The 27,003-nt window shown below is 41.5% G+C and overlaps 1 protein-coding gene across 3 annotated transcripts in view; it reads left to right on the forward strand.

Moving 5' to 3' along the window:
* The first annotated feature begins 14,152 nt into the window (after positions 1 to 14,152).
* Positions 14,153 to 27,003, forward strand: part of gpcpd1 (glycerophosphocholine phosphodiesterase 1) — a 63,545-nt gene continuing 50,694 nt past the window's right edge. Inside the window, exons 1-5 of one of the 3 annotated variants that reach the window (XM_059986260.1) lie at positions 14,153 to 14,273; positions 20,127 to 20,196; positions 21,529 to 21,604; positions 25,193 to 25,303; positions 26,691 to 26,778. In XM_059986260.1, the coding sequence (XP_059842243.1) occupies positions 26,730 to 26,778 (49 nt within the window). In that variant the 5' untranslated portion in view covers positions 14,153 to 14,273; positions 20,127 to 20,196; positions 21,529 to 21,604; positions 25,193 to 25,303; positions 26,691 to 26,729. The remainder of the gene's footprint in view (positions 14,274 to 20,126; positions 20,197 to 21,528; positions 21,605 to 25,192; positions 25,304 to 26,690; positions 26,779 to 27,003) is intronic. The other 2 variants (XM_059986259.1, XM_059986261.1) reach the window with 2 other exon arrangements.

A 27,003-nucleotide genomic window follows, 5' to 3' on the forward strand; every position in this document is an offset into this window, starting at 1 on the left:
TCGTTCTGGACTTCCCCAACATCGGAAACAATCTTCCTGCATCTAGCCTGTCCAATCCCTTTAGAATTTTATACGTTTCAATAAGATCCCCCCTCAATCTTCTAAATTCCAGTGAGTATAAGCCTAGCCGATCCAGTCTTTCTTCATATGAAAGTCCTGCCATCCCAGGAATCAATCAAGTGAACCTTCTCTGTACTCCCTCTATGGCAAGAATGTCTTTCCTCAGATTAGGGGACCAAAACTGCACACAATATTCCAGGTGTGGTCTCACCAAGGCCTTGTACAACTGCAGTAGAACCTCCCTGCTCCTGTACTCAAATCCTTTTTCTATGAATGTCAACATACCATTTGCCTTTTTCACCGCCTGCTGTACCTGCATGCCCACCTTCAATGACTGATGTACAATGACACCCAGGTCTCATTGCATCTCCCCTTTTCCTAATCGGCCGCCGTTCAGATAATAACCTGTTTTCTTGTTCTTGCAACCGAAGTGGATAACCTCACATTTATCCACATTAAATTGCATCTGCCATGAATTTGCCCAGTCACCTAACCTATCCAAGTCACCCTGCATCCTCTTAGCATACTCCCTACAGCTAACACCGCCGCCCAGCTTCGTGTCATCCGCAAACTTAGAGATGCTGCATTTAATTCCGTCATCTAAATCATTAATATATATTGTAAACAACTGGGGTCCCAGCACTGAGCCTTGCAGTACCCCACTAGTCACTGCCTGCCATTCTGAAAAGGTCCCATTCACTCCCACTCTTTGTTTCCTGTCTGCCAACCAATTCTCTATCCACATCAATACCGTGTGCTTTAAGTTTGCACACTAATCTCCTGTGTGGGATCTTGTCAAAGGCCTTTTGAAAATCTAAATATACCACATCTACTGGCTCTCCCCTATCCACTCTACTAGTTACATCTTCAAAAAATTCTATAAGATTCGTCAGACATGATTTTCCTTTCACAAATTCATGCTGACTTTATCCAATGATTTCACCTGTTTCCAAATGTGCTGTTATCACATCTTTGATAACCAACTCGAACATTTTCCCCACCACCAATGTCAGACTAACCGGTCTATAATTCCCCAGTTTCTCTCTCCCTCCTTTTTTAAAAAGTGGGGTTACATTAGCCACCCTCCAATCCTCAGGAACTAATCCAGAATCTAAGGAGTTTTGAAAAATGATCACTCATGCATCCACTATTTCTTGAGCTACTTCCTTAAGCACTCTGGGATGCAGACCATCTGGCCCTTGGGATTTATCTCCCTTTAATCCCTTCAATTTACCTAACACCACTTCCCTACTAACATGTATTTCCCTCGGTTCCTCCATCTCACTAGACCCTCGGACCCTTACTATTTCCGGAAGATTATTTATGTCCTCCTTAGTGAAGACAGTACCAAAGTAGTTATTCAATTGGTCTGCCATGTCTTTGTTCCCTATGATCAACTCACCTGTTTCTGACTGTAAAGGACCTACATTTGTCTTGACCAATCTTTTTCTTTTCACATATCTATAAAAGCTTTTATAGTCAGTTTTTATGTTCCCTGCCAGCTTTCTCTCATAATCTTTTTTCCCTTTCCTAATTAAGCCCTTTGTCCTCCTCTGCTGGTCTCTGAATTTCTCCCAGTCCTCAGATGTGCTGCTTTTTTTTGCTAATTTATATGTTTGGACTTGATACTATCCCTAATTTCCCTTGTCAGCCATGGGTGCACTACCTTCCCTGGTTTATTCTTTTGCCAAACTGGGATGAACAATTGTAGTTCATCCATGCAATCTTTAAATGCTTGCCATTGCATATCTACCGTTAACCCTTTAAATATCATTTGCCAGTCTATCTTAGCTAATTCACGTCTCATACCTTCAAAGTTACCCTTCTTTAAGTCCAGAACCTTTGTTTCTGAATTAACTATGTCACTCTCCACCTTAATGAAGAATTCCACCATATTATGGTCACTCTTACCCAACGGGCCTCGCACGACAAGACTGCTAACTAACTCTTCCTCATTGCTCAAAACCCAATCTGGAATGGCCTGCTCTGTAGTTGGTTCCTCAACATGTTGGTTCAGAAAACCATCCAGCATACATTCCAAGAAATCCTCTTCCTCAGCACCCTTATCAAATGAAAGCTTACTGCAGTAAATCTGAAAACACTTACTTTTATAATATAGAAGTAACCTGTTTGTACAGGGTAGTGAAATTGCCAACATATTTTCTAGCTAGTAGTTAAATTTTAAATTCTTAAACTTAATAAAACAAGGTGCACATAATTACCCCCTTTCTCAATAAAGTTTTTAAAAATAGCAGACAACACGACTGCTCAGTATCCTTACTGAATGAGATCTTCCAGTAGCTAACTTGTCATCAACATTCCCTGTGTTTTCTCCACCCACCTCACCCTGGAACTTAAAATATGTTTAACTTTTGACTTCTCTTTGTGTTCCGATGAGTGATCATCAAACTGAACTGTTTACCCAGTTTCTCTCAACACAGATGCTGCTTCAAATTCTACTTCTGTGCCTTCCAGAAAATTAAAAATAAAACATATGACCGTAATCAAGCAATGGATAATGTTTTAAGTATTAATATGTATATACACTTCATTGTATCCCTTTACGGCATTAAAAATATTAGGATAAATGATTATGAAGAAAATTTAGAGGTATTATTATATCAAAGGAAAAGGCTTATAATGGTGAAATTGAGAGCAGGAAACCCAAAGACTGCACAATTTTGGAATTCAGTAAAAGATGCCAAGGCATTGTTTTGGAAAGAGGAAAGAGAACATGAAAGCTGTCTGACAAGAAACATAAAAGTAGACTGCAAAGCAACAATAATGGGAACATTAGCTCTATTTTCAGTCCCTATCAACTGAGAGAAGAGAAATTTAACTGGTGAAAGGGAATGACAAAAGTTACGCAAGTATTATGTAAGTAACTTCATGTAAAAAAGAAATAGAAACTTATTAGTCTAGAGTGAATGATGAGTTTAAAGATATTTGCATCAGTAAAACATTTGTATTGGAGAAATGAAAACAGCTGAATGGTAATAAAATCCCAAAAACTGGTCTCATACATCAGTTTTTACATTCTCAGATGGCGAGTCTATCAGTAAAACTACACTTTGATAACAGAATGATAGCTACAGTAAGAATTAAGTAACAGACTAGGTCTTAATTACTGAATAAAATAATCATCTACAGGTCTAACTGCAAATCGAATTTTCTATTACAATAATGAGTGGATACTATAATTAGTAAAGTTCTTGAAATTTGGGTTTTGTCACTGCTGCAAGACATGTCTCTACGTAATCCAATTTCCTACAACAACAATGGGTACACACTATAATATAATGAGTGAAGTTCCTGAAACTTGGGTGCCATTATTGCTAAACTCCATATCTCTGCCTCTAGGTACCTGATTTATCTCTCTGTTATGTCTCTGGTACCGAATACCTAATTAGCACAATCCACATTCCTATTTACTAGTTATTAGTTCTCACTATTCTTTCCTCTGCAGCAGTCTCACATTACGATATACAGCAAAAAGTTTTGATCTGCACACTACAGAGATCACTGTACAGAATTAACATCAATATTTGGATGAGGAGATCAAGTACAATATATTCAGGTTTGCTGATGACACTAAGATATGTGACAATGAAAGGATGCAGAGAACCTACATGCACTTTGACAACTTCCTCCCACCCTGTGACTTGTAAAAATGCCATCACCTTCCATCAATTCTTCTGTCTTCACTGCATCTGCTCTCAGGGTGAAGCTTTTCGTAGAACATACAACATAGAAATTTACAGCACATTAAAGGCCCTTTGGCCCACAATGTTGTGCCGACCATGTAACCTACCCTAGAGACTGCCTGGAATTTCCCTAGCGCATAACCGTCTATTTTTCTAAGTCCCATGTACCTATCTAAGTGGCTCTTAAAAGACCCTATTGTATCTGCTTCCACCACCACCACCGACAGTGCATTCCACACACCCACCACTCTCTGTGTGAAAAACTTAACCCTGACATGCCCTCGGTACCTACCTCCAAGCACATTAAAACTATGCCCCCTCATGTGAGCCATTTCAGCCTTAGGAAAAGGCCTCTGGCTATCCACATGATCAATGCCCCTCATCATCTCATATACTTCCATTAGGTCACCTCTCATCCTCCATCACTCCGAGGAGAAAAGGCCAAGTACACTCAACCTATTCTCAGATGGTATGCCCTCCAAACTAGGCAACATCCTTGTAAATCTCCTCTGCACTCTGTCTATAGTATCCACATCCTTTCTGTAGTGAAGTGACCAGAACTGAACACAGTACTCCAAGTGGGGTTTGACCAAGGTCTTGAACTCGTTACCTCACAGTTCTTGAACTCAGTCCCATAGTTGATGAATGCCAACACACCATACGCCTTCTTAACAACACTGTCAACCTGTGCAGCAGCTTTGAGTGTCCTATTGACACGGATCCCAAAATCTCTCAGATCCTCCACACTGCAAAGAGTCTTACATTTTATATTGTATTTTATCTTCAAATTGGACCTACTAAAATTAACCACATCACACTTATCTGAGTTGCCCCATCTGCCACTTCTCAACCCAGTTCTGCATCCTATCGATGTCCCACTGTAACCTCTGACAACTCTTCAGACTATCCACAAAACCCCCACCCTTTGTGTCATCAGCAAACTTACTACCCCACCTTTCTACTTCTTCATCCAGGTCATTTATAAAATTCACAAAGAGGAGGGGTCTCAGAACAGATCCCTGCAGAACACCACTGGTCACAGACCTCCATGCAGAATACGAACCATCTACAACCACCCTTTGCCTTCTGTGGGCAAGCCCATTCTAGATCCACAAAGCAATCCACAAAGGCATGGGATCCACAAGGATCCCATGCCTTCTTACTTTCTGAATGAGCCTTGCATGGGGAACCTTATCAGATGCCTTACTGAAATCCATATACACTACATCCACTGTTCTACCTTCATCACTGTGTTTTGTTACATCCTCAAAGGATTCAACTAGTCTCGTAAGGCATAACCTGCCCTTGACATGTGGACTATCCCTAATCAGATTATGTCTCTCCAAGTGCTCATAAATCCTGCCTCTCAGAATCTTCTCCAACAACTTGCCCACCACTGAAGTAAGATTCACTGGTCTTTCATTCCAGAACAAAGCAGATGTACTCTTTCAAAGAAAGGGACTTTCCTTCCTCCACCATCAATGCTGCCCTCAACTACATCTCTTCCATTTCACACACTTCTGCTCTTACCCCATTCTCCCACCACTCTACCAAGGACCTTTTGTCCTCACCTGGTACCCAAGCAGCCTTCACACCCAGATCATAATTCTCTGCAACTTCCACCATCTCCAATGGGATCCCACCATCGAGCACACCTTTCCCTCCCCCAACTTTCTGCTTTCTGCAGATATTGCTCCCTATGCAACTCCCTTGTCCATTCATTCCCCCCCCCCCCCATTGATCTCCCTCCTGGCACTTATCTTGAAAGCAGGACAAGTGCTACACCTGCCCCTGCACTTCCTCCCTCACTACCATTCAGGGCCCCAAATAGTCCTTCAGATGAGGCGACACTTCACCTCTGTTGGGGTCATATACTGTGTTCAGAGCTTCCGGTGTGACCGCCTGTATATTGGTGAATCCCGATGTAGATTGAGAAACTGCTTCACTGAGCACCTAGACTCTGTCCGCCAGAAAGGACCTCCCAGTGGCCACCCATTTTAATTCCACTTCCCATTCCTATTCCGATATGTCCATCCATGGCCTGCTCCACTGTTGTGACGAGGCCACACTTAGATTGGAGGAACAACACTTTGTATTCCTTCTGGGTAGCCTCCAACCTCATGGCATGAACATTGATTTCTCGAACTTCTGGTAATGCCCAACCCCTTCACAAATCCCCATCCCCTTTTCTCTCTCTCTCTCTCTCTCTCCCTCTCAGCTTAACTCCATGCGTCCCTATTGCCTCCCTCTGGTGCTTCTCCCCCCTCCTTTCCTTTCTTCCATGGCCTTCTGTCCTCTTCTATCAGACTCCCCCTTCTCCAGCCCTGTGTCTCCTTCACCAATCAACTTCCCAGCTCTTTACTTCATCCCTTCCCCTTCAGGTTTTACCCATTGTGTTTCACTCTCCCCTCCCCCCAATCTTTTAAATCTACTCCTCAGCATTTTTTCTCCAGTCCTGCTGAAGGGTCTCGGTTTGAAACGTTGACTGTGCTTTTTTCTATAGATACTGCCTGGCCTGTGAGTCCCACCAGCATTTTGTGGGTGTTGCTTGGATTTCCAGCATTTGCAGATTTTCTCTTGTTTGGAAAGATATCAATCTTAAGTGATGGAAAGCTGAAAATTGCCAGTGGTCTTGAGAGACCAATGTGTCAATTAAATTAATTACTAAAAGTTAACATGCAACTAGAAAGTAGATGTGTATGTATATATTCACTGCAGTAGAATGTAAGTACGTGAACTTGCTCCGGTGAGATATAGGGCCTGGTGAGATCATACATGGAACATTATGCACAGGCCAGATTCCGTAATAAGGAAGGGTAGAGAGTGTGGCAAAAGTTTCTGTGGAAAATGGTGATTTGGTTGTACAGTACAAGGAGCAGTCAGGCAAAATGGGTCTATATTCTCATGATTTAAAAAAAATGGCAATCTCATAGAAATGTACATAACTGTTACAGGATCTAACAGGATAGATCTAGAAATGGTACTTCTCTTAACTGGAGCATTAGTGTCAGGACTCAGTGTCAGGGAGCCAGTCTTTTGAAGTAAAGATTTCAAAATTTCTCCTGCTACTATTTCTAATGCCCTTTTGATTGATAACTTACACCAGCAAACAAAAGTCCCGTATTCAGCAAAATACTTACAGCTTTGGCCAAGCTTTACACAAGCTAATTAAAGAATTTATTGATATTGCTGAGTTACATAACATGACTGCCACATGACAAACATTGTAACCTTTGCTAATCCTATGCAAGTGCGTAAGAAGACTAACCTGTTTAATTTAGTTAATCTACTTGCTGAGTTTTGGAAAAGCATATCTAATACATTTCGTCCACAGTCTCTCAGTTTTATCATGTCTTGGTTCTTACCTTAAAATCAGTGATCACAGACAGAATGTGAACTGTCCCTGACCCAATTTATTGCTGCTAAACTAATGAAATGGGTGACTGGATATGGACTGTCCACTATTCATTTCTGAGATGTTCTAGTCAACTTCTATTTTAACCATTTACTTTTTGTAGCCAGTTAAAGTGTCTATGTACATTCAGTTCCCACACTTATCAGGTCTGTAGTCTTCTGCAGCTGTAGCCCATCCACTTCAAAGTTCAATGTTTTGTGCATTCAGAGATACCCTTCTGGACTTCACTGTTGTAATACATGGTTTTTGAATTTTTGTCACCCGTGATCTCGGACCAGTTGGCCATTCTCCCCTGACCTCACTCACTAACAATGCATTTTTGCTGACAGAACTGCCGCCTACTGAATGTATTTTGTTTTGTGCACAATTCTCTATAAATTTTAGAGACTGTTGTGCATGAAAATCCCAGAAGATCGGCAGCTTCTGAGACACTCAAACCAACCCGTCTGGCACCAACAATCATTCCACAACCAAAGTTATTTAGATAACATTTCTTCCCCATTCAGATGTCTGGTCTGAACAGCAGCTGAAAATCTTGAGCATGCTTTTATGCACAGTTGCTGTCACATGATTGACTGATCAGATGTTTGCATTAAAGTGTCCACTGAGTGTACTTAAAACTCTAATACATTCTTAGATAAAAATTGCCAGATGTATTGCTAGAGTTATATGACTGGAACAAAGTAATTTTTTTAAACTAAGCATGTTTATGTAATGCTTATTATTGTTACATGGGATATAGAACATGAAACAGTACACCACCTGCCCATAATGTTGTGTTGATCTTGATGCCAATTTATAATAAATTGTTTTCCTCCTGTGAATCACCTACATCCTTCCATTCCCTTCATATTGATGTGTCTGTCTGAAAAACTACACCAGACTGCCTTCTTCACTACTACTCCCAGAAACCTATTCCAAACACCCAAACTCTCTGCACAAAGAAAAAATACACCTCATGTTGCCATTAACCATCAACCCTGTAACTTTAAAAGCAGGTGTTCAACATTTCTTCCCTGGGGGAATGATTTTGACAGCTATATTGTAATTTTAAAAACACTATCAGTTCTCTTGTCAGCCTTTGATGCACTAGGGAAGACAATCCAAGTATGTCCAACCTTTTCTTCAAACTAATCTTTAATCCGGGCAGCATCCTGGTAAACCTCTCCAGCACACTCTCCATAGACTCTACATGCTTCCTATAATGGAGTGACCAAAATTGCAAGCAAAAACTCCAAGTGTAATTAAACTAAAGTTTTATATAGCTGCGGCATGACTTCCTTACTCTTCTACTCAATACCCCTACTAATGAAGGCAAACACACCTCACGCTTTCTTTACCACCTTATCCACTTGTGTAGCCAATTTCAGTGAACTATGCACCCAGACCCCAAGATCCATCAATGTTATTAAGAGGTCTACCACTAAATGTGTCCTTTCTCCTTTCATTTGACCTCAGAAAATGGAACACCCCACAGTACCTCCATCTGCCCATACCTGTAACTGACCTGCACTCAGTGCCCACTTTATTAGGCACAGCTGCTCATTAATGCAAATATTAAATCAGCCAATCATGTTTAAGCAACTCCATGTATAAAAGCATACAGTCATGGTCAAGAGATTCAGTTGCTGTTAAGGCCAAACATCAGAATGGGGAAGAAGTGTGATCAAAGTGACTTGGACTGTGGAATGATTGTTGGATCCAGACGGGTTAGCTTGAGTACCTCAGAAATTGCTGATCACATGGAACTTTCACACACAAGTCTCCAGAATTCACAGAGAACAGTGCAAAACACAGAAAAATCATCCAATGAGCAGCTGTTCTGTGGGCAAAAATACCTTGTTAATGAGAGAGGTCGGAGGAGAATGGCCAATCCGAGTCAAGCTGACAGGAAGGCAACAGTAACACAACTGACTACATATTACAGTGGTGTGAATTAGAGCATCTCTGAATGCGCAACACATCTGACCCTGACCGTTTTTTGGGCTATAGCAGCAAAAGACTACACCAGGTTCCACTGCTGGGACCACTTTATTAGGTACAGTCCTACATCCAGTAAAGTAGCCACTGAACGTACATCCCAGGATGTTCTTTGATAGTCCTTTACACCATTCATAACTCTCCCAATTGGCCATCACAAACTTGCTAATCCAGCAGTCTACACATTCTTGCAAATTATTGATAATATATCATAAACAACAGAGGTCCCAGCTCAAATCCTGGCAGAACACCAAGTGTAATGGACCTCCAGCCAGAATAAGTGTTTCCCATCTCTACTCTCTGTGCAAGCCAGCTACAAACCTAAGTTTGCATTTGACCCAGGATCCCATGCATCTTTATCTTCTGAATCAACCTACCATGAGGGACCTTAGCAAATGCCTTAATAAAGTCTATGTAGATAACATTCACTGCTTTAACGTCATCAAGCTCCTTTGCCATCTCCTCAAAAAAATTTAATTAAGTTTGAAAGGCATGACCCACCCCACAGAAATCATGCTGACTGCCTGTTTCCAAGCATTTACAAACACTATCCCTGAGTATCTTCTCAAATATCCTCCCTCCTACTGACATGAGGCACAATTACCTGGAAATGTATGCACCCACCATAGTCTGACAAATAGTTCAAGTTCAAATTTAGCATCATTCAAGCATACACATGCTTCCTGCCAAATGAAACAGCGTTCCCCCGGACCAAGGTGCAAAACACGGTATATATAACTCGTACACATTTACCACAACTAAATCAACAAATAATAAGGTGCATATATGATACAGGTTAAAAAGTAAACAGTATTACTACTGGTGCTTCATATATGATGAGACCTAGGTGATGACAGAGTTCAGTAATCTTATGGCCTGATGGGAGAAGCTGTTTCTCATCCTCACAGTTCTTGTCCTAATGCTAGAGTACCTCCTGCTTGATGGTAGGGTTACAAAGGGATTGGTGGACAGATGGGAGGGAACATTGACAACGCTAAGGGACCTATGCATGCAGCACTTCTGAAAAATATCTCCGATGGTTGGAAAAGAGACCCTGATGATCCTCTCAGCAGTCCTTGCAACCCTTTATAGGGACTTGCAGTCTGATGCCTTTCAATTCCCATACAGGATGGTGATACAGCTAGTCAGGACATCCTCAATAGTACTCATGTAAAAATGGGTTGAAATGGGGATTTGGGGGTGGGGGGTGCACCTCACTCACTTCAATCTCCTCAGAAAGTGGAGTTTTTCTTGACAAAAGAGATTGTGTTGAAGGACCAGGTGAGATCATCTGTTATGTGCACTCCAAAAAACTTGGTGCTCCTAACTTTCTTCACAGAAATATAGAGAACACTCAAATATAGAGTTCATCAGTCTGATGGCCTGTGGAAGAAGCTGTCCTGGAGCCTGTTGGTCCTGGCTTTTATGCTGCGGTACCGCTTCTGGAATGGTAGCAGCTGGAATAGATTGTGGTTGGGATGGCCTGGGTCCCCAGTGATCCTACGGGCCCTTTTCACACACCTGTCCTTGTAAATGTCCTGAATCATGGGAAGTTCACAATTACAGATGCGCTGGGCTGTCCGCACCACTCTCTGCAAATTAAGGGAGTTTCAGTTCCCACACCAGGCAGTGATGCAGCCAGTCAGAACTTTCTCAATTGTGCCCCTGTAGAAAGTTCTTATGATTTGGGGGCCCATACCGAACTTCCTCAACCGTCAGAGGTGAAAGAGGTGTTGTTGTGCCTTTTTCATCACACAGCTGGTGTGTACAGACCACATGAGGTCCTCAGTGATTTGCATGCGAGGAACTTGAAGTTGTTTACCCTCTCAACCCCAGATGTATTGAAGTCAATCAGGGTTAACCTGTCTCCATTCCTCCTGTAATCCACAACCAGCTCCTTTCTTTTGAGTCATTGAGGGAGAGGTTGTTTTCTTGACACCACTGTGTCAGAGAGATGACTTCTTCCCTGTAGGACACCTCGTTATTGTTTGAGATTAGGCCAATCAATGTAGTGTCATCAGCAAATTTAATTAGCAGATTGGAGCTGTGGGTGGCGACGCAGTCATGGGTATACAGAGGGTAAAGGATGGGACTTAGTACACAGCCCCGAGGGGCTTCTGTATTGAGAGCGTCGTAGATAGTGTGATAAAAAAAGCTTTTGGCATACTGGACTTCATAACTCAACACACCGAGTACAGGGATGTTATGTTAAAATTGTACAAGACAATGGTGAGGCCTGATTTGGAATATTGTGTCCAATTTTGTTCACCGATCTACAGAAAATATGTAAATAAGATTGAAAGAGCACAGAAAAAATTATAAGTTTCTTGCCGGGACTGGAGGACCTGAGTTGTAAGGAAAGATTGAATATGTTAGAACTTTATTCTCTAGAACATGGAAGATTGAGGGGAATTTGATAGCGGTATTATGAGGGGTATAGATAAGGTAAATGCAAGCAGGCTTTGTCCACTGAGGTTGGGTGAGCGTACAGCTAGAGGCCATGGGTTAAAGTTGAAAGGTGAAATGATTAGGGGGCACATAAGAGGGAACTTCTTCACTCAGAGGGTGGTGAGAGTGTGGAACGAGCTGCCAGAGACTCGGCAGTTTAAACGGACTGAAGGTTCTATCCCTGTGCTGCAGTTTTCTAAGACTCTATGAATAACAAGAGTCCAGCTGCTAGTCTGCAGGATAACATGATCATTTAAAACCATTCTCTGAAAACTTTAAATTGTCCAAATCTAATTTGAACATGCTCTAATTTAAATAACATAACGCCACTCAGACATTTTCTGGGTGCTCACAAAACTACCTTGACTCATAGCTCAGCCATGTCTCCATTTTACATTCTTATTGTTCCATTCTAGTTTCTTCAAAGGCTTTGTCATTCCCATTATCCTGACAACCCTCAGATATCTGCACTCCAATCTGGCCTCTGAGCATCTTTAACTTTAATTGAGGTCCCATCAGCTGCCGAAGCCACACACTGTGAAGTTCCATACCCAAAACTCTCTGCCTCTTCCTGCAGGTCTCCTGCATTCAATCCACAGGGTGACTATGAGCTTCTCTTGGCCTGTCACTTTATTTCTCCATACTGCTACCACTCTGACCTATCGACTTGTGACGTCCTGCTCCGCTACAATGAGGACCAATGCAAACCGGAGGAACAGCAACACATCTTCTGTGTGGCACATTGCAGCATTCTTAACATAATATCTAACTCTACAATTTCAGGAATCTTGGTTTCTAATTTGTATCCATCAATGATTTTGGCTCCGCTGTGACTACTCTTCCTTTCTTTTCTTCTTTTGTCTTTCTTTTCCTCTGGGAGTGGAGGTGATCTGCCAAACTGTCTGGCCGGGTATCTCTTCCTGCTCTGTATCTTATAATCAGAGACTGGTGAATGTTTGAAATTCTCACACCCAGAATGCAGGCTCAGTCAAGCTGCATTCAACTGCAGTCGAATGATCTTTGGTATTAGAGGAATCAAGGATATAGGGTAGGTCAATAAAGTTATATTTGGGGTAGGAAATTAATTGACCTTGTGTAATGGCCTATTCCTCTTATTTCAAATATTCATATGTAATAGTCCTCTCAGTTCAAGTCTACAAGACATACACCAGATTTCCTGCAAGCTTTACCAGTGCCAAACCAAGCAAAAAAAGATCCATGTCCTTTGTCTTAACTGCTCCCATAAAACAACTTAAGCGCAAGTTCTTGTTCAGAGAGTAAAATACACCATTTGTATAATCACATTCGTCCCAATAAAGATCCTGTAGTGTAACCATTTGCTGTACTTATTGGATATTGTTTTCACTTGGTTTGGCGCTGGTGAATTTTGTTACAAAAAAGAAAGGCGGCGTCCACTATTAAGGACCCCCATCACTCGGGTCATGCCCTCTTCTCATTGTTAGTGTCAGGAAGAAAGTACAGAAGCCTGAAGGCACACACTCAGTTATTCAGGAATAGCTTCTTCCCCTTTGCCGTCTGATTTCTAAATGGCCATTGAACCCATGTACGCTACATCCCTTTTTCACTATTTCTATTTCTGAACTATTTGTAATTTAATTATTTAACACACTCTATATATATAATTCCTGTAATTTATTTATTTCTATATTAATCGTGTATTGCATTGTCCTGCCGCCGTTTAGGCTGGTGATATTACACCTGATTTTGATTCTATTGGCCTCAGTTAAATATAATCAATGACTGAGTCTTCGCAACCTCATCTGAATGTGAGAATTTTAAACGTTTACTGCCCTCTGAGTGAAATTAGGGAAATAAGGAAAAATTATGCATTGTTGGAGCAGGGGGTTATCTGAAAATTTGTCCCCTTTATCTACGGAGCAGAGGTCATACTCTCTCTGACAAAACTGTTCAAATTCTTGCTAGCTGTTCGGGCAAGATGACAGTGGAGTGGGGTTTAAGAATATAGCTCGCAGTAAAAAAGGAGGGTCATCTCTGGAGTGTCATATGATAGTCTACGCTGAAGAGAACAGACCACCTTTTGTGAAATCGGAAGTGAATGGGGAAATAACAATTTTGCAAGCCTTTGTACGCGTGGAAATGAGTCATGCTGGGGAAACTGAACCCGGAACATTATATTTGGAGCTTAGCAGGAAGTCGGGCAGAAATACATTCAAAAGAAAACCGGAGGCTAGAGAACTGTAGGTTGAAGCATCATATGCTGAGGCCAAATTGAAAGACAGTTTCTTCCAACGGTAGACGTAAAAGGAAGTAGAACGCTGAGTGCGGACCCAGAGGGTTCACGACCTTTGACTATTAAAAATGCACATTTTAAAAAATAGAAGACGAAAACTAAGACTCCATGAAGCAAGTCGGGGTTGCGAACGGCAAAAATGTTACCTTCCTGTCCGTCAGGTTGAAATGGTGACATGGTGGTTTGGTGGTGGGGGGGGCGGTCGACGGTGATGGACAGGCGGGAAGCACCAATCAGAAAGTAGCTGTGGACGAATGGGAAGGGCAGGTGGGCGGGGTTTGCACCGGTGCCATAACGCTGGGGAAAGCAGGCGGGCCGGGTGCTGTGGGTTTTCTTGCAGTCGCTGGTGTCGGTCGTCGTCGGACAGACGGTTCGGATTGATGTCTTACCTCAGGTGTGTAGCAGATCAGCCAGCCGAAGTTAAGGGCGGATGGATGGGGCGGGGGTAAAGTTCCCCATTTTAATCGGCTGGTAACCGAGGTTCGCGTTTTCTTGCCGTCTTTTCAACGGTGACGGTTATCGGGCGGAGGAGCCGTTTCCTTACCCGGACCTTCTCTTAACCCAACCGGCACGGTCCCGGCCTTCTCTTCTTCCCCCATCAGCACAGAGCCGGCTTCTTCCCCCCCACTACCACTCGACCGTCTTCTGACTCCACCCTACCCCAACACCGTCCCGACCCCCAACTATCATCATCCTGGCTTTCCCCCCCCCCACCACCACCCTATCCCAGTACCGTCCCGGCTTCTCCCGCCGCATTCTTACACCCCCCCCCCCCCACTACCACTGATCCGGCTTTCCCCCCCCCCACCTCTTCCCAATATCGTTCTGAACTCCTTACCCTTCTTCCCCCCCCCCCCCACCACCCTATCCCAGTACCGTCCCGGCTTCTCCCGCCGCATTCTTACACCCCCCCCCCCACCACTACCACTGATCCGGCTTCCCCCCCCCCACCTCTTACCAATATCCTTCTGAACTCCTTACCCTTCTTCCCCCCCCCCCCCGTTATGATCCTGGCTTCTTCACCCACACTACCCCAACAACTTCTCCCGCCGCATTCTTACACCCCCCCCCCCCCACTACCACTGATCCGGCTCCCCCACCTCTTCCCAATATCCTTCTGAACTCCTTACCCTTCTTCCCCCCCCCCCGTTATGATCCTGGCTTCTTCACCCACACTACCCCAACAACTTCTCCCGCCGCATTCCTGCCCCCAACTCCAACCTGCATCGTTCTAGCTTCTCTTTCCTCCTTTACTTACTCCATTCAACCTCCAGCCGGGAACGTCCGAGCTTCGCGATCCTTACTGAGTCCCCCATCCCTTCCCCCAAAATCCGACCCGGTCGCTTCCTGCGGGAAAAACAACGCTATCATCCCAGCCTTTGTTCCCTCAACACGCCCGCCAGCATCCCGGCTCTCTCCCACCATCCGATTCGGCACCCTTTTCCTTTCTTTTTCCTTCCCCCAATTCGGTCGCTCACGCCTCTGCATCCCAATGATTTAGCATGCAGTTGAAAGGAATTTATTGCCGGTTGCCACGTTGCATCCGCGTTTTAGAGAAGCGCATTCGCGTGTTGAGCCGCTTAGCGCAGGGAAATCGAGATAGGCTGATCATCGATTTTTCTATATTCTGGTAATTTCTACCCCCCCCTTCTATTTCCATTCCCTTTTCCTATTCCCCTCAACCCTTCTGTTCTCACCTGCCCATCATCTCTCCCAGGTTCCCTCCCTTCCATGGAGCACTATCGTCTCCAATTATATTCTTTGTTTACCGCTTCCACCTAATACCTTTCTGCTTCTAACTTTATCCCCCTTCCCCCTCCTTCCCACCCACCCTCCCTCAACAATCACTAGTCAGCTTGTACTCCTCGTTACCTCCTCCCCTCAACCACCACGACCTTCTTTTGGCTTCTTCTCCTTCCATTTCTGGTTCTGATGAAGGATTTCTGACCAAAGTGTTGACTGTTATGAGTTTCTCCATAACTTTGCTTCCATAGGGTAGGAAATTATCTGTGTGGAATTTAAGGGAGAATAACTGTAGTTTGGGCACTGCATGTGAAATTAAATGAAAGCAAAGTGGGTGATTTGGAGGCGCTCAGTTAGTCAGGCCATATTGACTGCAGAAGTGATAAAACAGTCAATGTTTTGAACCAAGACCCTTCATTAGGACTGGAAGTGAAGTTCTACCCTTTCTTCCATGATTCACTGTCTTCTTCCATTAGATTCCATCTTCACCATTTTACCAATTCCACCTATCCCTTCTCAGCTATTTACTTCATCTCCCTTCACCCACCCAGCCCCACACTTCATCTCACCCATTCTCATTTCCCTGCCTTGTTTTCATTTCTGCCCCCTTCCTTTCCAGTCTGGGTGAAGGGTCTCAGTCTGAAACATCAACTGTTTATTCACCTCCGTTGATGCTGATGAGTTACTCCTAATTCCCCACCCTGCTTTCATTTAAACTTCACATTCAGCAGTTCCTCCAGAATTTTGTCTGTTGCTCAGGATTTTTAGCATCTGCAGAATCTCTTGTGTTTGTAGGCGATATGAATCGGAACTCTGCAAGTTAGCTCTTAAGACATAGGAGCAGAATTAGGCCATGCAGCCCATTGAATCTGTTTTGCTATTTCATCAAGGCTGATCCATTTCCCTCTCAATCCCATTCTCCTGCCTTCTTTCCGTAACCTTTCATGCCCTAATCAAGAGCCTATCAATACGTGCCCTTAAATGCGCTCAGTAATCTGGCGTCCAGAGCTGCCTATGGTAATGAATTCCAGATTCACCACCCTCTAGCTAATGAAATTCCCCCTTACCTCTGTTCTAAATGGATGTCCCTCTATTTTGAAGCTCACTAGTGTCTTATACAACCTCAGCATTGCATCTTTGCGTTTATTTTCTAGTTCTCTTAAAGTGAATGCTAACATTGCATTTGCCATCCTCACCACCAACTCAGCCTGCAAATTAACCTTCAGAGAATCCTGCACAAGGGCTCACAAATGCCTTTATACCTCAGACTTTAGAATTTTGTCTCCATGTAGAAAATAGACTGCTTTTAATCCTACTAAAGTGCATGACAATTCCTCTACTCTATTCCATCTGCCAGTTCTTTGCCCGTTCTCCTAACCTGTCTGTCTTCTGCAGCCTCTCTGCTTCCTCAACCCCTCAATCTATCTTATTGTCTGCAAACTTGGTCACAAAGTCATCAATTTCATCCAAATTGCTACTTTAAAAAAACTGGTCGAACCACAGAACCTGTGGAACACCATTCATCACCGGCAACCAATCTGAAAAGGCTCCCTTATTCCACTCTTTGCCACCTGCCAATCCGCCAATGCTAGTATCTTTCCTGTAATACCATGTTGTTTTTGTTTAGCAGCCTCACATGCAGCACCTTGTCAAAGGCTTTCAGAAAATCCACGTACACAACATCCACCAATTCTCCATTGTTTATCCTGCTTGTTTTGTCTTCAAAAGAATTCCAACAGATTGTTGGGCAAGATTTTCCCTTGTGTCATGCTGACTTTGACCTTTTTTTGTCATGAGCCTTCAACTACCCCTTAACAATCGACTCCAACATCTTCACAGCCATTAATTTCCTTGATGCCCCTCTCCCTTTCTGAGGAGTGTTATTTGCAATGTTTCATTCCTCTGGAATCATGTCGGAATCTATTGTAAGATCATTACTAATGATTCTGCAATCTCTTCAGCTACCTCTTTTAGAACCTTTGGGCATAGTCCGTTCTGTCCAAGTGACTCATCTACCTGCAGACCTTTCAGTTTCTGAAGCACTATCTCCCTTGTAATAGCAACTGTGCTTACTTCTGCCCCTTGAGACTTAAATTTCTGGTATACTAGTGCGTTCCACAGTGAAACCTGGTACAAAATATTTACTCAGTTTGTCTGCCGTTTCATAGAACCCCCCTCCCCCCCGTTACTATCTCTCCAGTGTCATTTTCCAGCAGTCCATTATCTACTCTCATCTCTCTTTTGTTGTATATCTGAAAAAGCTTTTTGGTATCACTTTTGATATTATTGGCTAGCTTAGTTTCATATTTCATCATCCTCCCCCACCCCCCTGCACTTTTTTTTGTTGGTTTTCCCTATCCTCTGATTTCACACTAATTTTTGCTATATTGTATGCCCTCTGATGGGTGGTGAACTAACTGCTTCGTGTGGGATCAGAAATGGGCAGCATCTTGTAATTTGCTACATCCTGGAGCTTTTCAGAGAAGCTGGCAGATAACTGTTTTTCAGACAGTCAAGTTTCCAATGATAGATGCATGCTTAAGTATTTCAGCAACAAATGCGCTGAGTTAAGGGTGGGAGAGAATTTTGTGTGTTACAGAGAACGTGGATGATGCAGGTTAGTTAGACAAAGTTACATTCAGATTTGTCCAGACACATTTACTGTGGGTGAGGTGAAATGGGAAGTAAGGATTGAAAATTTATGATGTAGGCCAAATATAGCAGCTCTGATCTTTCCACTGATCACCTGGAGGAAGTTATGGTTCATTGAGCACTGATATTTGTACAGTGGCAGGCAGAAAGGATGTATGGAGCTGGGTATTCAAATCGTACTAGTGGCAAGGTGAATGGGAAGTCATTATTAAAAATGCTCTGGAAATCAGATTGGTAAGGTTAGAACAAGGCAAATCTTTAGAATAAACAGAGATATTGGAATGTTAGTATGTGGTTTTCTGCCCAGAGCTGAAGACAAACAGAACACCATTTGAGATTTTTAAGTGCAACTTATATAATTGTAGTTAGTTGTTGAATAAGCTGTTGTCCCATGAAGAGTGATCAATATAATCTATATAATAAAAAGTGAAGCAATATATTTATTATTCATAAAAAGTTTGGTAACAATGCTTTTCTCATTTTAAGTCTTCAACACTGTGAAGACTTAAAATTGTTTGATATTTTCAACTACATAATTCTTTGGCATGTTTTGTTGAATGCAGTGGGAATATCCGTGCCTTATTCACTCTTGCCCAATAGAGAGAGAATACAGCTGACATTAGTTTCTTTCCCTCAAAACTTTTGGATTCCCAGATTGTAATCTCACTTTCTCTCTCCGTCCCAATCTCCTACTGTTTTGATCAGCTTTTGATGGATGCTGTTATATTTTTCAATATGTGACCTATCTACATTGACCAACAACCAACCAAAATACACTTGGTGGCCATGTTTTTAATATACCTATATACCTTGTATCTAATCATCCAATCATTTGGCAGCAGCACAATGCATAAAAGCATGCAGACATGGTCAAGAGATTCAGTGGTTCAGGCCAAACATCAGGATAGGAAAGAAATACTATCCAAGCGACTTTGACCATGGAATGGTTTTTGTGCCAGACAGGGTAGTTTGGGTGATCTCCTGGGACTTTATGTGCAACAGTCTCTAGGATTTTAGAACGGTGCGATAAACAAAAAAACATCCAGACAGCAGCACTTCTCTGGGTGAAACCACCATGTTAATGAGAGAGATTAGAGGAGAATGGCCAGACTGGTTCAAGCTGACAGAAAGACAACAACTCAAATAACTACATATTCCAATAACAGTATGCAGAACAGCATCTCTGAATGCACAATGTTGGACATTGAAATGGATGTGCAACAGAAGCACAAGACCATAACACAGAAATAAGCTCAGTGGCCACCTTAGTTGGTCTAGCTATATTTACTGTGTAACTTCACTTAATTCCGTATTCCATACATGTGCTTCCAGATCCTTCTTCACAATGTTGAAATTATACCATTATTTTTCACTTTCAAGTTTGACAGTAATCCAAAAAAATATATACCAACATTATTGACAGCATTCTATGCCCAGTTTTGCAAAATCCCAAATACCTCTACCTCATTCTCAATGTGGTTCTGTCTTGCTCGTTACGGCGAAGAAAATGTGCAGCTGTTTTCCTTTATCATTTGGGAACTCAGTGGACACTAGATAGCTGTTACTTTAGTGATTGCAGATGCCATTTAATAGCTGCTGACTGTCAAATCTGGTTGCACTTCCTGGATATTTTCAGTTTGAGATGATGAGAGTACTCACAGGAGTCAATTTTGCAAATAATTAACTGCTGTGCATATTGTTATTTCTTGGAAGTTTATCTAAACTTTGAATTGTATCCTAATCTTTGAATTATGAAAGGACAGGATTTAAGAGTTTAATGCTTCTGGGTTGAAATGTTCTGTTATAGAAAACTTGTAAGTTTAAAGTGTAAGCTATTTTTGTGTGTAAGCAGGTCTGAAGATTTAAATACCTACGGTGGTGGCAACAAGCCGGCATGACACTGCAGAAGCCAACTTAACTAGGTATGTATACAGTGTATATAATGTTTTGTTTTTAGAAGCACAGAGACCAGTGTTTCAGTCTTGCCACATCCTGTTTATGCTATTACTGGAGTTCTTCATCTGGGTGTTACTTTATATGCCTATTCATGATAGTTGCATTTTAATTATTGGGTTTAGATTATTGAAGTATCCAAAGACACAAGGTGCTCAAGATACTGTGCTGCTGACTTGATACTGAATTCCATCCACTGTCTCGTCAAAACAGTGTTGGATTTGTTTACAAACTTGTATTTAATAGATTCATTTCTAATGTCTCATAATCTTGGGCTTAGTTGTATAAATAGTGTGTAAGATTTACCAAGTAAATATCTACTTTTCCATCCGGCACTAAACAATTTCCCAATGAATAGTAATTAGAGGAAGGATATCTTGCATGCAAAGTTTTAACTCAGTTCCTTTAAAATGGAATTGATATGGTGAGATTTTGACCATTGTATCTCCAGTGTGCTTTTTAACTTGTCTTTAAAGACACATAAAATTAAAATGACATTGTGAATTTTTAAGGATTACTAATAAATACTTACAAAAAATTCTGTGTTGTAATTGACCATATCAATTGATGGATTTTTGTTAAAAGCAAAATTTTGAATAACTTCTTTATAGCAATGGGTTGATGTACAGAGAATATGGAACAGTACAACACTGGAGCAGCCCACAGTGTTGTGCTGAAGCAGCTAAAAAGCAAATAAGAAACATCCAAACACTAATCTCTCCTACCTACACCATGTCTGTATCCCTCCATCTTCCTTATGTCCTTCTGCCTATCCAAATGTCTCTTAAATGCCTCTAATATATTTGCTTCTACTACCATACCAGGCAGCACATTCTAGGCATCCACCACGCTGCGTTTTAAAAATAAAACCTGCCCCTCACATTACACTTGAACCTACCCCCTCTATCCTTCAATGCATCCCATCTGGTATTAGACATGTCAACATATGAAACAGATACTCTGTCCAGTCTATCTATGCCTCTCATAATCTTATAGACTTGTATCAGGTGTCGTTCCCCCCCCCCCCACCCCAGCCACTGACGCTCCAGAGCAAACAACCCAAATTTATCCAGTCTCTTATGATACTACATGCATTATATACCCAGCTGCAAATTGGTAAACCTATTCTGCACCCTTTCCAAAACTTCAGCATTCTTCCAGAACTGTATGCAATACTCCAGTTGTGACCTAACCAGAGTTTTTAAAATTTGCAACTTGATAAATTTTTGAACTCGGTGCCTCAACCGATTTAAAAATGTGTATTCCATAAGCCTTTTTAACCACCTTATCGACCTGTGTAGCTACTTTCAAGGAGCTATGAACTTGGATCCCAAGATCTCTGCTCAGCAACACTGTTAAGGACTTTGCCTGACCAAGGTAACACCTCACATTTGTTTGCCTTAAACTCCAACCGTTATTTCTCTGCCCATATCCGCAACTGATTTGTATTTATTCTTTGCTGGTCTTCTATACTATCCACAACTCCACCAATCTCGATACTATCCACAAACTTACTAACCCACCCATCTATATTTTCATCTAGGTTGTTTATATACATCACAAACAGTAGAGGTCTCAGCACAGATGCCTGCAGAACACCACCAATTACAGACCTTCTCCTAAAATAGTCCCTTCAACCACTACTGCCTGTTTTCTATGCACAAGTCAGTTCTGAATCCAAACAGCCAATTTGCCACAGACCCCCATGCATCTTAATCTTCTGGATTAGCATCGCGTTAGGGACTTTGTCAAACGACTTACTGAAATCCATGTAGACATCATCCACTGCCCCACTTTCATCAATCTTTCTCATCACCTTGTCAAGAAAAACTTAATCAAGTTGATAAGGCGTGACCTGCCATGCACAAAGCCATGCTGGCTCATATATAATGTATCCCTAAGAATTTTCTCCAGCAATTTTCCTGCAAATGACGCTAAGACTTGCTGGTCTATAGTTTCTAGGTTTTTCCCTTGTTCCCCTCCTAAATAGGAGTACATTAGCCACTCAGCAATCCTCCATTACCTCAGTTGTGGCAAGAGAGGATACTGGTCAAGGGCCCAGCAATCTTGTCTTTTGCCATCTGGCCAGGCTGATTGCCCAACAGCAGGACCTATATGGCCCAATTCTCCCATTGGACCTTAATCATTGATTTAAGAGACCTTCCTGGATACACTTTACAAATTCTGTCTTATTAAAGGACCTTGCACTAAGAAGGTGCCAGTTTATATTTGGGAAGTTGAAATCCTTCATGAAAACAACCCTATTATTTCTACACATTTCCTTAATCTGGTTATATATCTGTTCCTCAATGTCCCAATGTCCCAGTGGATATTTGGTGGTGGGGGGGGGGGGGGGTGGTCTGTAGTACTACCCCATCAGTGTGATTGCATCCTTCCTATTCCTGAGTTCTACCCAAATGGACTCCGTGTCTGGCCCCCCTCTATAATACTCCTAGCATTAAAATATACACACTTCAAACTATCCAACACATTATCCCTGTTATTTCAATTTTCATCTTCAGTAGTTTCCTTGACATCTACCTTCTAGTTCAATCCTTCCCCTACAGACCTGGGGCTCTGGTTCCTAGTCCCTTGCAAAATTCGTTTAATCTCTCCTGAGTAGCATTTAGCAAATCTCCCCATCAGGATATTGGTTCAGCTCCAGTTAAGTTGCATCCTGTCCCTCTTGTACGGGTCACCACTTTCCCAGGCAAGGTTCCGTTGATCCAAGAACTTGTAACACTGTGCCTTGCACCATCCTCTCTCCACTCATTTGTTCATGCTATCACCCCATTCTTACCTGCACTAGCCTACAGTACAGAGAATAATTTGAAGATTACTATCTTGGAGATCCTCTTCAACCTCTTTCCAAACTATTTACTGTGTAGGATCTCTTCCCCTTTTTCTGACTATGTCATTGGTGCCATTATGCACCTAACTATTGGGTCCCCTGTAATTACCCCACTGCCTGACTTTACCATTCCCTCTGGCCTCAGAGCCAGCCACAGCACCACCAGTCTGGCCACTGATGCATCATTCCCACCCCCCAGCAATATCTGAGATCTGTAGAGAAAGCTGTGACAAATGCAAAAAAAAATGTGTAATGAATTTCTCCACTGGATCCAGTGGTTAATATTGTTGATTTGAACTTGGATAGGGAGGAGATAGTTTTCTAGATTTGCAGACAATAATGTAGAGGTGTGGTGTACTGAAGAGGATAGTATAGTCAACGAGATATTGAGAAGTTGGTAGGTAGCAGATTAAATATACTGATGTCAGAATGTAAAGAGACGATCATAGACCCAGGAGGGAATCCTTTAAAGGCGTGCAAGTGCAGAAGAATCTGGTTTAGTGCTTGGTTTACTAGTGACAGAATAGTTTGATAAAGTAATTCGAAATAACTCCCAGACTTCTATATATAGTTTCTTGAAGTATATGGAAGTTTTTAAATGTGGAATAGAAGTTAACAAATTTCTTGACACATGCCAGTGATAACAAACCTGATTCTGATATTATGTGCAAGTCTGGGTTACCACATTTTGGAAAAGTCACTAAAGAGATATAATAAACTCTTTTCAGGCTGAGCAACTTTATGTGAATAGACTAAAGAGGCTAGGATTGTTTTGTTTTTAACAGAGGACATTACAAAGGGATCTGATAGATTTTGTGAAATCATGTGCATTTAGACAAAGTTGATGAATCTTTACATTGACAGAAAGGAGATAGAATAAAATCCATTGGCAAAAGAATTAAAAGTGACCAAGGGAAAGTTTGTGTGACATGCGGTTGTGTTCTGGAATGCACATAGTACTCATTCTAGTGCTGGTGCTGAAGTGAATAGAAAAAGCAATAGTGCATCTCCTTAACTCTCTTCCCAATGAAACTGAAGTCTGGGGGTTGATGTACAGGGATAGCTGTGGAGGCAGATTCAATTGTAAGGTTCAAAAAGGGGCTGAGGGGGGAAAAACAACTTCCAGCAGGGAGAGGGTAGATGAGTCCATTTCTCTTGCCGAGAACAACTACAAACTGAATGAGCCATGATGAATAAACTATTCTTGGGCATCCAGCCAGGTACAGGTATCAATTTTAACCGGTGTTTTGATAACAAGCTCTACCATCTTCCTGTACCTGCCTGGAAGCCCGAGAAGAGTTTATTTGGGAAAACTCTAGATCCTTTTTCAGTGAGGCATATTGCCATTTGCTACATGATTATCCTATGTGATTGTGTGCTTTCAGTTTTCCAGTCTAAGGTGAATGTTTCACAAACGCGAAAAAAATCTACAGATGCTGGAAATCCAAAGTAACACACAAAATGCACTAGGAACTCAGCAGGCCAGGCCACATCAAAGGAAAAGAGTAAACAGCGGGCATTTCATGCCGAGACCCTTTATCAGGACTGGAGAAGTTCTTCTTCCCTTCCTTTCCAGTCCTGATGAAGGGCCTCTGCCTGAATCATTGACTGTTTACTCTTTTCCGTAAATGCTGCGTGGCCTGCTGAGTTTGGCTACTTGCACCTGCCTGGCTAAAATAATTGTAAACTTGTTTAGTATTTTATAAGCACTTCTTAATTTTTTTTTCACTATTTATCAGTCTGATAAAGTGCTCACAACTTAGCAAAAAGTAAATTCTCTGCTTTTGATTGCAGATTGAATGCCTCCAGTATTTGCAGTTTAATCATATAAGGCAACATTAATGTTTGGGTGAAGGCAAGTAGTAATTATTGCAGTAGAGAATTGCAATAGATAAAACAAGATGTCCCACCTGAAATTTAATTAAATTTCTACAGAAACGGGTATTGGATTACTGTTAACAAAACGTAAATTATGCAGTGTCCTGTGGTGGCACAGTGTACAATAAAAGCAGAAGTAGTATCACCATTTACTTTACACTATCCAACTAATTTAAACTTTTATATTTGCCAACTAGTTTTGGCAATGGTATTACAATACATTGTCTTTTGTACAGGTGGTGGTATTTTACAGCATTTTGACTCGTAATTTCAGACAGACTGTGGTTGCGTGGCAGTTTTGAAGTTTTATTTTCTCTGCTGTAATAGGCAAAAAGCTTGGATCGTGCGTAAGTATCTGCAAAGGTTTGAGCCATGACTCTGGGTTTCTAAGAGACAATCATTGCAGTAGAACTTGTATGGAAATTTTATGTAGAATGTTTAGCAGGGAGTAAATGTGTCATTTTATAAAATATTCTTTAAAAATTGGAACTTTGGAACGATTTTTTTGTATGACCCCCTCAACCTAGACCCTTAATGGGTTAGCTATTGCTGTAGATACAAGCTAACAGCAAAATATCTTAACAGTGCATGGGAATAACAATAAAAAGGCCATTTCCAATAAATAAACATGGGTAAAGACAATGCATAAAAGTTTGGATGTTCCTTTAAGGGACAATGAGGCTATCATTTAGATGAACACTGACACTCCCATGCAAAGTTACTGTATGCTGGGAAGCAGAGTTTAACTCACACCAGTATAAACCTAAATTAAAATTGTATTGACAAAATTATTTTAAACTATACAAACAAAATAAAGAAAAGGACCCATTACACACATTAATTAGCCTGTAGGATGACCACCTTGTTGCAGAACTAATCCAGTTTGAAGTATTGACTTTTCTCCAAGGTCATGTGGTTAATGAGACCAAATCCTGCATGAGGGTTTTCCAACAGCAGAGTCTGCTTCCAAATTAGTTCATGTTTCTCAGCTATGTCGACTGTTTCTATTTACCTCCTTTCTCCAGAACTCCTGCACTCTCTCCTGAAAACAGCTACTCTCAATTGCTCTAAAATGTTCAGGGGCATCTTATTGGACAAAATGTTACAGCATCGTATTGGCTATTACAAGCCTAACTTGATCAGCTGAATTATAACTTTAAATGGCAAAAAAAAGAAGTAGTACTGGGTTGTATAATGTAATTAAAGGAACACATTAGTATTTTACTTTCTGCAGATTTTCTCAAAATGCAAACCGCATGACTGTATTAATAAGTTAAAGCATGGTCTTAAACCAGGGTATTACATTTGTTTTAGGAAAATTGGCAATCTAATTGGCTGCTGCTCAAATAGTCTGAATTTGCTTTCTGCCTTAATGTTATCTTGCCTCAAAGATGATAGGATATTTACATTGGTTAACCATGGGCCAATGGTTTGGATAGGTTTTTAATTATCTTTGAACCTAGTTTTTCTGCTTAGTGCTAATTGATATTTGAAGGTATCTCTAATTGGGAGAATTTTGTCACTACACCAATACAGCTGAGATTAAAGTCCAGAACTGATGGGTTGAGCTCAACCCTAGTCTCCCAATGTGGCACAAGGAATGTAGATACATTGAGAATCTTAGAATCTGATTAATAATTGGACTTTAGCATATGCCACTTGAGGGATAGATTGGTAACAAATTCATTTAATCTTTCTAACATGCAGTTCTTTTAACTTTCTTTAAAACACTAGGTGATATCAGCAATTGGTAGTGTCTCAACATCAACAAGGATGGTCACTTCAAAGGTCACTTTCAAACTCAAGGGGAGTACACTTCCAGGTAATCTATGGCGAATGTATTGTAACTTGGTAGAAATTTTTAAAAAACGTGACTTACAAACAAGAAATCAGATTTCACACTAAAGTGGAAAATGCTATATTCAAGAATTTTTCACACAGTATTTAAATTTACACATTTGATCTGGTCTGTGTGACTGTTAACATTATTTTAAATATTTTTCTTTTATTATTTTTTCCCTAGTAGAGACATAAATTATATTATCAT

Source organism: Hypanus sabinus, chromosome 12 (genome assembly GCF_030144855.1).
Source record: "Hypanus sabinus isolate sHypSab1 chromosome 12, sHypSab1.hap1, whole genome shotgun sequence".
NCBI lineage: Eukaryota > Metazoa > Chordata > Chondrichthyes > Myliobatiformes > Dasyatidae > Hypanus > Hypanus sabinus.